Genomic DNA, 13,206 nt, shown 5'->3' on the forward strand with positions numbered 1-13,206 from the left:
AATTTGCCATGAGCTTTTTATTAAGAATTTATGATTTGATCAACTTGAATTGATTTCAAAGTGTCACTAACGTGTGCTTTTTAAAAAAATTAAATAGCCGTATAATTTTTCGTTTTATTCAGTTCTGACCCATGCTGTTAAGCTCTCATTACAGATCCTCATTATATTATAGAACTTGGCAAATACCTGCTTGTTCTGGGTATCAGGCGAAGTATGAAATGCTAACTTTATTTTATATACTTCTGTAAGGAGGCCAAACTGGACGGTTTTCAAACATTTGCACATTCTAGTATTTTAGTATAGTATTTTGTTTATTTAGTATAATATTTATATATACTATTTTATTTTTAAAATAGTCTAATGATGAATGTCATAAAAATATGTAAGTTAGTATCTAGCATTCGTATGCATTACATATACCCCACACAAATAACAGTCGCCCACACCCACACTCTACCACCCCCAAAAGCAGGATTCAGCACTGATCATTGTTACAGGTGTTTCGTTTTGTTTTAAGGTAGTTGACTTAATAATTAACTTGTAGCCTGTACTTCCTTGGATAGTCTGGACTTAAACTGGGGTCCTGTAAAGTGGGAGACTAACTCGGGAAATTTTAATTTTTAATAACTTATTGTTTTGCTGAACGAGCAATGAAAATGGGTATTTGTGATAATCCCTTCCAATAGCAGTTAAATGATTAGAAGAGAGACTTGATGTGTATGTCTCAAACTTTTATTTATTTGTTTATTCATCCATCCATCCATACACACAAATATTTATCACAGGCTTACTATATGCCCAGCCCTGGGGCTACAGCAGTTGCCAGGAAGGCAATCTGTAGGTTCTCCTTGAAAGTCTTCTGTTGAGGAGGGGAGCACAGGGCTGTCTCCTTCGGTTGAGTCTGTAGCTCCTGGCCTACACTTAGGTGATAGTTCTATAACCTGCTAGAACTTTTTATCTTGTATGTGTTGTATCCCCACAGCACATCCCCACTAGTTTGTGAGTTTCTGGAAATAAAAACTGTGACTTACCAGTTAATAAGGTTTGTACTGTATTTGTACTGGGGATTCAGCAAAAGCTGGTGAATTGTTCAAATAAGGGATTGAAGCACTGGTGAAAAGATCAGAATGTCCATTACATGAGGGCATTTTTGTTCACTGCTGTATATCCCCAGGGTCTGCTGTGTGGCCTGGAACATAATAGGTACTCAGCCAACATCAGGCTTAATGAATTTGAAGACACTGAGATTTAGATTTGGGTTGAGACTACCTAAGGACAATAGTTGAAGGCCTTTATTAACTTAAGAAGTATTTCTGTGTATCACCTTATGCCACAGACTGTGTTAGGTACTGGAGATACAGGTCTTAGCCAAAACAGATGCTTGTGTCAGAGAAATAGATTTGTAAAGGAACGGCAGATTCCCAGTGAAATTTGAAGGGACAGCCGTAGTTTGGGGAGGTCGACTGAGCAAGTGGATTTTTCTACCTGCTATTTCTCTTCATGGTCTGCTGGTTGAGACTTAGGAACCAGAAGTGGAGAGGGTCACAGGAGCCAAGGCAGGCATATCTTTGCAAGATAGAGAGGGTTCAGGGGTGCCAGGCACTGCCCAGGGTTGAAAAGGATATAGAGTGAAAAAAAAGTTCAATAGCTTTGACCAGAGAGAAGTCTGTTCCTAAAAGGACCATGTAGATAAACCAGCGTCTTCATGTATATGTACTGAAAAGTTAGTATACTGTTACATAATTAGGTACTTGAAATTTTTCTTAGCGAAATTACTACAGTTGAAAGACAAGAAATGCTAATGGGATAGAACATGATCAAGCTTGTCTTTAGGTCTCTTTGGGGAAAATGGGACAAGAGTAGAGGTCACGCTGGCTGGGTTTGAGTCTTGCCCCACCACCTACTAGCTAGTATGTTGAGCACCTTTACTTAACCTTTCCATGCCTCAGTCTCCTCATACGTAAAATGGGTGACGATAGTTCCTACCCCGTAAGATTAAGTGAGAGAAGACCTTCCTCATAGGATTAAGAATGGTAATGAGTTAATGGAATGTACTTAGCAATAGCCCAGGCCAGATGTTTAATAAATGTCATTGTTACTCTTAATCCTGTTTCTATTACTGCCAGAATGTTCTCTGCCTTACCTGTTTCCCTTTCGCAGAACAGCTGAATTTGGGGGGGGCGGGTGGTTGGATAAGAATGAATTATCATGCTGGCTAAAATGGCTCTGAGTCTTGTATGCTCCTCTCATGACTCTTTTGTTAGAGTAAATGCAGGGTCCGCCCCTTTATTGATTTGTTCTCAGTTCTGTTATTTGGTGCAGTTAGCAACTAAAGTTGTTGTTATTGTTTTAGCTCCATGAAAGCGGTTATGATGCTGGCAAAGCCCTGCAGCGCCTGGTAAAGAAGCCTGTGCCCAAGCTGATTGAGAAGAGCTGGACCGAGGACGAAGTGGTGAGCTTGCGGGGGTGGTGGGTGAGGGATGCTTTGCCTCGGGTCTTGGCGGGGCCGTGGGTAGGGGGCAAGGCGCGGGGTCTGCCTCGGGTCCGGGGCGTCGGGGGCTTGCCTCTCGCTGTTCTCCCAAGGTCCAGTCGTGGATGCAGGCTGTCCATGGCATCTGTCAGTCAAGGGAGGGAGCCTTGAAGCCTCATAACTGTATGGAAAGACTTGATTTTAGTAAGCACTGGTTCTGTAGATAATGGGAAAGATTTTCCCAGGTGTCATGGAAAGAGGGAAAAAAGTTAATAGTTGCTCTTTAAAAAAATTAGTTTGGGTTGGTTGGTTTGTTTTGGGTGCAAGCTAGCTTTTGATACCTCCCGGTATTAAGACACATTCATTTTAAAACTAGTTGGTACCCAACCTAGAGTAGGGCTGCTACCCCGTTTTTATTGTATAGGCTGGCAGGGTCCCTAACCTGCTGAAGGACAGTAGTCAAGAGCAGGAAGCGGGGACTCGATTAAATAAATACAGTGGATCTTTCATATTCATTCTGTCAGTGTGGCCCATTAAAGAAGGTGGGGAGATAGAAGTGTATCCACAAATACAGATTTTTCAAACCCATGGATTTTATCCCAGCAGAAAGAGTTCTCATGAAGCTACATCCCCCATCTTGTAACTTTGGAAAGGAATTGCTGTAAAAGACTGAGAGATTTCTGGTGCTTTTGCAAATAGAGTCTTCAATAGGAATGTCACCGCTTGACATTTGCCATTTAGGTTGAACGAGATTAAGATGAGCGCTGGCACTGATACACATATCGATTGATTGTAAATTCCTTGCCTGTATTTAAAACTACGCTAAGGAAGACTGTTTAGAAACTGTATGGCTTTCCTGATCCTGCTCTTTCATTTTTCAGCAGTATCTGTCTAAGGCTTATTATGTGCCAGGTGCTGTGTTAGGAGCCATCAAGGGGAACACAAGGCCCCACCTCACGAGGGGAGACCGTCTGTAAATCAGTGTATGTCAAGGGGTGAGACATGGGCTGGGGAAAACAGTAGGGCAGCGAGGATGAGGATGAACTGGGTAGGGGGCTGTCTTTCGTAAGGAGGCTCGGGAACGCCTGGTGAGCACCATTTAGCACCCTTGGAGCAGAGACCTTAGAGAAGGGAGGAGGCGAGCCTTTTGGAGGTCGGGGGCCCTAAGGTGAAAGCACGCCTGGAATGGAATGTTCGAGAAATAGGCAGGAATGTGTCTGAGGGGAGAGCGGTAGGAGAGGTGGGAGGCCGGTCAGGGTGGCCTGTGGACCTGTGTTCAGGGCCTTGCTGTTTGCTCTGCACGAGCAGCGTGAGCAGCTTCTGAGCAGTTGGGCCCTCTGGCTGCTGGGTCAAGCGTGGGCTTTGGGGGCTGTTGTGAGAGTCCAGGCCCGAGACTGGGGATGGAGTAGCACAGCAGCAGTGGTGGTGAGAAGCGCTGAGATCCTGGATGTCTGCTGAGTGGAGAGCCAAGGGGGCGGGTTCATGGAATGGCTAAGGATGCCGATGCCGAGGCTGGGGGTTGAGAGGAATGGAATGGGGAGAGGACTGGGAGGCGGCAGGGGGGCTGGGGTGGCCCTTGAAGGCTCAGTAGTAGAGCGCCTTTTCAGCAGTCCCTTTGCACTCCTCATGGCATGAGACTGATGATGAAGCCGCTGTCGCTGTTTTGAAATTTAAAATGTTAAAACTTTACATGATTAGTAGAGAGATGGAAACACCTTAAATATTTGTTATTCAGATAGTGGCCGAAGTGAAAATGTTAAACTTAGTTGTTTTGAAAAGTCATATATTAAAAAACTAAAAGTAGAGTTGCCATATGATCCAGCAGTCCCACTCCTGGACATGTATCTAGAGAAAACTCTAATTCGAAAAGATACGTGCACCCCAGTGTTCACAGCAGCACTGTTTATGTAGCCAAGACACGGAAGCAACCTAAATGTCCGTTTACAGATGAATGGATAAAGAAGATGTGGCGTGTGTGTGTGTGTGTGTGTGTATAACATGAAATATTACTCAGCTATAAAAAAAGAATGAAATAATGCCATTTGCAGGAACGTGGATGGGCCTAGTGATTATCATTCTAAGTGAAGTAAGTCAGAAAGAGAAAGAAATACCATATGATATTGCTTATATGTGGAATCTAAAATATGACACAAATGAACTTATTTACAGAACAGAAACAGACATAGAAAACAAACTTATGGTTACCAAAGGGGAAAGGGGGTGGGGGAGGGATTAATTAGGATTTGGGGATTACTAGATATAAATTACTATATATAAAATAGATAAACAACAAGGCCCTGCTGTGTAGCACAGGGAACTATGTTCAGTATCCTATAATAAATCATAATGAAAAAGAATATGAAAAAATATTTATGACCAAATCATTTTGCTGTATAGCAGAAATTAACACAACATTGTAAATCAACTATACTTCAACTTTTTAAAAAAGTCATATGGATGTTGTTTTCCACTGTAGACCTATTTATGTGAGAAGGAGATAAGAGATTTGATGGATAAAAATTTTAGATTCTACAAAAAGCCTTTGTGGAGGACAGACATAAGGGGATGGGACGAATGTGGCCCGTGTGACCCGTCCTAGGTCGTGGTCAGCACTGATGAGCTGTGGTGGCTGCTTCAGACTCACGCTCCTTCACTTGGTCTGCGGTTCCTTTTGGTCTCTCCTCTTCTTCCGCCCCCGTCGTCCCTCCCCTTTCACTGTTGCCTCTCCAGCTCCTCACTAGCCATGACTCTCTCCCCCTCCATTCATTCCTCCCTTGACCTTTCATTCCCTCTGGAATTTTCAGATTCCAGCTTAAAAGAAAGCTCTTCCTGCTTGAAAGAAATCTGGCTTCCTTTTCCGGCAGCCCTTGCTTATATCGGGCACAGTGTGGGCCATGTCCCCACGGCTGCCTCTTTGGGACTTTTCACAGACAGTAGGATGAAGCGGGGCGGGATCTGACACATGGGGAAAAGCCCAGCTTAATTCTGAAAAATGAACCACGACTCCAGAGCGCTGCCCACTCAGAGTCCCGGATAATGGTATTTAACTGCATAAATCCTTGTCAGTCTGGGCTCATTTTTATCGTGTTTGCTTCTTGTTTTAGTGTAAGTTTTGAGAAATGTTTTGGCAGTCATCCAGCCCTTGCAGAGCCTAAGGATCAAACAGTTGCCTTATTCATAGGAAGTTAAGCTTCACTTTCTGAAACCTCAAAAGTGAATGAGAGAGAGTGATTGAATAATTGATAGGCTGAGGGAAGCTTCAGATGAATGTGTCCACATCACTTCTTTGAATCATTTTTTTTTTTTTTTTTTGCGATACGCGGGCCTCTCACTGCTGTGGCCTCTCCCGTTGCGGAGCACAGGCTCCGGACGCAGAGGCTCAGCGGCCATGGCTCACGGGCCCAGCCGCTCCACGGCATGTGGGACCTTCCCGGACCAGGGCACGAACCCGTGTCCCCTGCATCGGCAGGCGGACTCTCAACCACTGCGCCACCATCATTTTATGTGGCAGCAGGGCACGTAAACCAACACGACTCTTAACCTTAGCCTGGTTTTGGCTGTGAGTAAGTACCTGCTCTGTGCGTGTGGTCCCTTCTGCTGATTTTCCCACATTTTCTCACCCAGGAATCACAAGAATAAGCAAAATAAATGGGCCCCAACTCAAATAAATATGTGAGCCTGCCTCTTTTTTTTTCCCTCTCAATGTTCTATATACTTGGACATTCTAGTTATTTTTAAACTTCATCGCCTCCAGTATATGAATCTGACCCAACTACCCAACATCTGACCTGATGCCAGTGTCGATGAACTTGCTTTCCTTTGCACTGACGTGAATCAGACTCTCTGTGTGAGAGGGTTGGTGCAATGGGCACCTACCGGTGGGAACCCCTGGCTGTGCTGGGAGCGGACATCCTGGGCACCTCCTGGGTCCTCTGCTCTGGGAACAGACTCCTCCCTTGCCCACCCAGACCCGGACCCTAACCGCCTTTGGGGCCTAGCGTGTTCTCCGGCCCGTCCCGTGGCGAGCGCTCCCTCTACTGAACCGCGTCTCCTGTCTGCATCCTTTACTGGTGGCTCATCCTTTGCCGCCTTGTGTGGCCTTTGTGCCCCTATCACCAGTTTTGTTCCTCACGGTCCTTATTTCTGAGTTGATTGTCCTTCTAGTCTGTAGACATATTAAGAGTGAGGACTTTCTAACAGTGAGAATGATGTATCTGCCTTTGAGGCACTTGAGGAGTACTGACAACTCTTTATTCAAGATGATTGTTTTTAAAGATTCTTCGCTATAAGTACCACTGTCCTCAAGCCAGCATTTTAAAACTTGTAATTGTTAATAATGACGCATCAACATCAAGGAGAAAAACTTTTATATGCATCCAGTGCTAACCTTAAAAGCTTTACTTTCGGGAAAAGTTCCCAAATTATGATTAATAATATCACCCGACCTCTTCTTCCCAGGTCTTTCAGATAATCATTAATCCTCGACATCTTAGGCCTCAGAATTATACAGTAGGAGGCCTTTCATTTCACACTTTTCTCTCAGTAATTCCTTGGACACTTTGTGTGTTTACAGATATGGTATTTCTTATTGAAGTTGCCTTGGGGCTGAGATACTTTAAATTCTGTTGAACTGAAGCCAGATTCGTACCAATTTCTGTCAAATTCTCTGCCAGATAGTGACAAATGAACTCTGTTTTAGAGGAGAGACTGTGAGAAACACCTTGGTAGCTAGCTCATGACGGCGTTTCGGGCTAAATAAACCAGGTCGTATCAGAGAAGCATTTTTGCTTTAATTCGTGAAGCTTATGGAACACCACGGTGTGGGCAAGGATGGAGCCAAAGCCAGCGGCCTGCTGCTTGCTGCACTGGAGAGTGACACAGATGCTTAACCAGTTTCACTTACATGATGCTAAAAATATTGTTCCTTTTCAGGAAGCCATCCAGATCAGTAGAACTTGAGAAGAGAAAGAGAAGGAAAGTACAGATCAGAACTTTAAAAAAAACAAACAGACCCCAAACCCTAGATTATTAGGTTTTTAATTAAACATGATGAGCACATTTAAATATAACACAAAGGCCCCAGGCTGAACTGCGCCTAATGGAAACACATTAAGTCACCCTTCCATGCTTGGATAGTTATTAATTCTGTTTATTTATGCATGCAAGCTGAAGGTAGCATTTGCGCTGTTGTGTTGTTGCTTATTGCACTGGGATTCCATTGCTGCTTGATGCTGTGCTCTTAATTAGCATTCAGCTGTTGATTATGGAAATACTGGGGATGCTAATTGAATTCTTTTTAAAATTCAGGGCCTGCATTTTCCTTGTGGAGTTTGGCCTGACTTGCAAGGTTGTAAGATTGGGTGCTTCACTGAGCTGTGCATTTCACCCTTTGCTTCCCATCCACTTGGCCGTGTTTTGGAAATTATTTTCATGTTGAATTAGCTTTCCGCAAAATTCCAGGTGTTACATAAGGGAGAGGTTTTGTAGCTTAGGATGTCCCTACAGAGTGTTTCCATTTCATCTTGGGTAACTAACTTTTATCTTGAAATATGCTTCTTTTTAACTATTTCATACCAATCTTGACATAATACATTGAGGTGAACAGCCTAGCTACAAATAGCCTCTGAAATTTTTTTCCAAAGATAGTTAATCTGTGGTGGTGATAAGCCTTAATTGGCCATGTACATGGATTTGCAAATTCGTAAATTTTAAAACATCTGAACCATCCTTCAATTTAAAGCTCAGTTTATCATAAATATAAATGAAAATCCTTCTTTCAAAATTGACATGACACGGCAAACTAATTTTCTGAATATCTGTAATCCAATGAACCCGTGTGGCTGGTCAAGGAATTACACAGAATACACACAGCTATTTCCATGGTGTCTTTCCCCAGCAGCATCTTCAGATGCCTTTGCTATGCCCTTTTTGGAATGTTTGCTCGAGAAAACATTGTTTTCATTGTTCACTCTTTTCAAGCCAGACATCTGGATGTGCCAGAAGACAGAGCTGCTTAGTGGGGCAAATATACAAGGAATTTTATTTACTGTTTGTGTAGCAGCTGTAGAAAATAGAATTCACAGGAAACCCAGAGTGAAGGTCCTATAGCAGCAGGAGGTAGTAGAGGTGAAAGCAGAGAGAGGGGGACAGTGACAAGGGGGAGAGAACTTCCCACAGCCTACAGTTAACGATCTGCACATGAGCTTTAAGATGTCTATAATCTTGGTGTTTAGTTTTAAATGTTATATATTCAATATAGAGGAAGGCTTAATTGTATTATATTTATTGTGGGAATGGTCTACTTTCCAGAGGTGTTGAACATTTTATAAAGTCGTTCAAAAAATGTTGATGGGGCTTCCCTGGTGGCGCAGTGGTTGAGAGTCCGCCTGCCGATGCAGGGGACACGGGTTCGTGCCCCGGTCTGGGAAGATCCCACATGCCGCGGAGCGGCTGGGCCCGTGAGCCATGGCTGCTGCGCCTGCGCGTCCAGAGCCTGTGCTCCGCAACGGGAGAGGCCACAACAGTGAGAGGCCCGCGAACCGCAAAAAAAAAAAAAAAAAAAAATGTTGATGACAGGAGGTCATTTAGTATGAATCCATTCATTTTCTTCTTCTTTTGTAAATTTTATGTGAATGTTCCCTCTGGTTAGAACATTATTATAAAAACATTAAAGGGGAGTTGAAACCTCACCACCATCTCACAGTCTCCTGGTTTCATACTCTTTTCAAAGCACTTTGTTTCACGTATATACATCATTTTATGTAATTGTAAACTTACATAAATTGAATCATAATATTAAAGTTTTCACTTTCTAAAGTCATCTTAACCTGAAAATTTTTACAGTTTGCTTAGAACCCAAAATATAGACATGTTGTATTTAGTGCAGCGCATAATAGGTACTTAGTAATTTTTAAATTGGATCAATGTAGCTTTTTCTCTCTACTGATTACCCTTCCCCTAATTTTAAACTAAATTGGTTACTGTTTCTTATGAACAGCTTAATTCTTAGATATGAGAGTAGAAAAAATAAGAAAAATTATAAATGTTGACATATTTCTTACACGTAATGTATCTATTTTACTCACTCATGTTATGTATTCTTATTACGGTCCATGGTAAAAATCAGTCCCTTAATATTAAAAAAGAAAAATGTTGGGCTTCCCTGGTGGCGCAGTGGTTGAGAGTCTGCCTGCCGATGCAGGGGACACAGGTTTATGCCCTGGTCTGGGAAGGTCCCACATGCCGCGGAGCAGCTGGACCCGTGAGCCATGGCTGCTGAGCCTGCGCGTCTGGAGCCTGTGCTCCGCAACGGGAGAGGCCACAACAGTGAGAGGCCCGCGTACCGCAAAAAAAAAAAAAAAAAAAAAAAAGAAAGAAAGAAAAATGTAGATTCAGGTGAAGTTTGCCTAATGTTTCAGATATTAATGAAACTGAACTATTTTTTCTGTAGTTGACCCCATCAGTCTTTGAATCAAACTCTTGTTTAAAGAAGTCGATAGTGCGGATAGAGTGGAGTTTATTGTCAAGCCCTTTTAGAAATCAGACATCAAATTAAAAATCAAGGGGCTTCCCTGGTGGCGCAGCGGTTAAGAATCTATCTGCCGATGCAGGGGACATGGGTTCGAGCCCTAGTCTGGGAAGATCCCACATGCCGCAGAGCACCTAAGCCTGTGCGCCACAACTACTGAGCCTGTGCTCAAGAGCCCGCGAGCCACAACTACTGAGCCCACGTGCCACAACTACTGAAGCCCGTGTGCCTAGAGCCCGTGCTCCGCAACAAGAGAAGCCACCGCAATGAGAAGCCCGCGCACCACAATGAAGAGAAGCCCCTGCTCGCTGCAACTTGAGAAAACCCGCGCGCAGCAACGAAGACCAAATACAGCCAAAAATAAAAGCAAACAAATAAATAAATTTATAAAAAAGGAATCCTCCTCCTAATGCAGGGGACACAGGTTCGAGCCCTGATCCAGGAAGATCCCACATGCCCCAGAGCAACTAAGCCCTTGCGCCACAACTGCTGAGCCCGTGCACCTGGAGCCCGCTCACCACAGCGAAGAGTAGCCCCCGCTCACCACAACTAGAGAAAGCCCGCAGGCAGCAACAAAGACACAATGCAGCCAAAAATAAATAAATAAATTTATTTTAAAAAATCAGTTATATGTGCAGAAAAGTTGGCGTAAGGCAGTCAATTTTGTCACTTAGTTTGCAGAAAGATTCTACTGTGTAACAAGCTGTAAAGAGAAATGTACTTTAGAATCCTTTAGTAAATGAAATAGGCCAAGCATTAGAAGGGGAGTGATATTTCAAAAATTTATTTCAGCATTTCTTATCAGTAGAAGTTGCCTCTGGGTTCAATCTACAAATTCAGCCGTGACCTTGCCTTTCACATATTTGGCTTTATTGCTTTCTAGGCTTCCTCTTTATACTATGCTCAAAGTTAGCATGTCTGTTTTTCTTTTTAGACAAGGTCGTTGTTTTTTCATTTTCTTTAACCAATACGTTTTTAAGTTCCTTATCCGAAGCCCTAATTTTAGTTTTTTGCTTCTGTTTTTAAAGAAAGCTAACAATAAATTGTGCCATGCTTTTGGGTTCCGTGTGTGTGTATGTATCTGTTTGTATGTTCGTGCAAGTGTATGTGTTCTGGCCTTGGGGTGATGCAGAGGGAACAGAGACCTGGGAAGAAACCTCACGTTGAATATAAGCGTAGCCTAAATTATTTCTCACCGCTCAGGATAATCTTTTAAAGTCAAAGAGTAATTTTTATGGGACAGTTTTCATTTTTGCTCGAAGCGGGGGAGTGCCAGGAGAAGCTTCAGCTTGGAAGCTTAGTAAATCCTAGAGCGGCGGGTTACTGAAGCCGTGATTTCCATCTCCTTTTCAGGGACATGGAAGAAAAATGGAGATGGCGTACACTTTCAGCCACTCTCCATCATCTTTCTCTGTTCATTTTAAAAATGAGAACAGGGCACAAGGGGACTTGAGAGATTGCATTTGTTCTCCCATAGACAAAGTGGGTATTTTATAAATGAAGAGGTTGGAAAACCCTTTCCTTCTGCGGTTCCTTAGCAACAGAACTAGAGTCAATTTTAATGTGCATGCATGGAACGCTCTGAGGATAGTGACATTGGAGCCTTATATTTTCACAGGTGAAACATACCGTATTAGCCTGGTAACTAGAATTCGGGGTTGGGGGAAGGAAACAGGAGGTTAAAAAAAAAAAAAGGGAACCCTACATTGAGAGGAGGTAACTCATTTATCGCTGTCTCCTCTCTCCTGGCACACTTAGGTCTTAAATCTAAAGTCTCTCTTAGGTAGAAGTAGTAATGGCCTCGGTAGCCCCCTAATTGCTTTGTTCACTAGAGTGCCAGCCTGTTTTTTAATATTTCCTGGTAGCGTTTCATTCTTCTTCTCCTAATACGCTGCATGCTGCTAAGTGATACTATGTTTCAGCACTTGCTTTAGGACATTTTTCCGAAGTATGTTTATATGGGTAAATTCCAGTGCATTTTCCACACCTATACAGCATAGTACTGAGGTGCTAGGAAGCAGAATATGTTTGGTGGTCACAAAGGAGAAAGACCGTCTCTGCAGTTTGCTCAGCACTTAGTGTTCAGGCGCAGGTCTGTGTCTCCAGCTTTGCATTTGTTGAGTTTGGTGTTGGGGCTTGGCAGATGGCAAGTGAGCGTGAAGATGGGATGACCCCTTCATGTTGTTTACCAGGATACTTAGTTCTGATTTTAGATTACTGGTTGAAATTCATTCATTTATTTCATAAACGTCTGTGTAGCACCAACACTCTGCCAGGCACCATTTTATGTGCTGGTGATACAGCAGTGAGCAGAACAAACAGAAATCCTTATCCTCGTGGAGCTGACATTCTAGTGAGGAAGACAGATTAAAACAAGATCACTAAGTGACATACCTAGTGTGTTAGCTAAGTGCTAGGGTCTTGTATCCCCAGAGCATAGCCCAGGGCCTGGGGCAAAGTTGATCATCAGAAAATACTGTTTGACTGGGTTGAATAGAAGGGAAACCTAGCAGAGGCTGTTCTCCCTGCCCCACCTCTACTCTCAACCCGCCAGATCCTCAGATCACTTCAGTGGAGTTGGCCCATGTGGCTGAGCCCCGGCACTGATACAATCAAGGAGAGTTTCTCCTTCAACCTGCACGGGGCCAGTGCACGCCCTAACTCCGGCAGAATTAACTGGACATTGCCCTGTTCTTTTCTTCTTGGTAGCTTCCCTTGGAAGGAGCAACCAACCCCTTCCAGTTGTCTGTGGTTTTCTTTTCTAGACTCCAATTATAAAAAGCCCATTCCTTGCCAGCATCACTTGATACTTACTGATGCGTATGGTTGCAGTGTTCCGCCGTGAGGGTGAGAAGGAAGAAGCCTCAGCAGATGGCCCAGTGTGAGACTGCCTACTCTGACTAACCCACCTTCCCTTGAAACCCATCACTCTTTCAAAAGAGAATGACCTGTTTGCTCATCTCTTTCTTATGGTTGGCCGGTTGTCTTGGGCAGTCTTTTTTGTGTCTGTGAGATGTGCGTAATATACTTTTCCTGTCAGGTTTCCTCTAAACCTCTAGTGTGCTCCCACTATTTGGTCACTTTTGGAGTGTTTTCTTCCCTTGCAAAGGGCTAGATTCCATGTAGTTAATCCGAGCAGGACGAAACAGAACTATCAAATAAACATACCAAAGAACTAGAAAGGAGGAGGCAGGGAAAGCTACAAGTA

General features: G+C 43.4%; 1 protein-coding gene across 6 annotated transcripts in view; it reads left to right on the top strand.

Annotated features, from left to right (window-relative positions):
* The window catches only part of RERE (arginine-glutamic acid dipeptide repeats), a 428,266-nt gene that overhangs the window by 328,188 nt on the left and 86,872 nt on the right, over positions 1 to 13,206 (top strand). For all 6 annotated transcript variants that reach the window (XM_033843759.2, XM_033843770.2, XM_033843768.2 and 3 more), the window contains one exon: positions 2,354 to 2,452. In XM_033843759.2, coding sequence (XP_033699650.1) covers positions 2,354 to 2,452 — 99 coding nt within the window. The remainder of the gene's footprint in view (positions 1 to 2,353; positions 2,453 to 13,206) is intronic.

The sequence above is a fragment of the Tursiops truncatus genome, chromosome 1 (assembly GCF_011762595.2).
Source record: "Tursiops truncatus isolate mTurTru1 chromosome 1, mTurTru1.mat.Y, whole genome shotgun sequence".
In the NCBI taxonomy this organism is placed as follows: Eukaryota; Metazoa; Chordata; class Mammalia; order Artiodactyla; family Delphinidae; genus Tursiops; species Tursiops truncatus.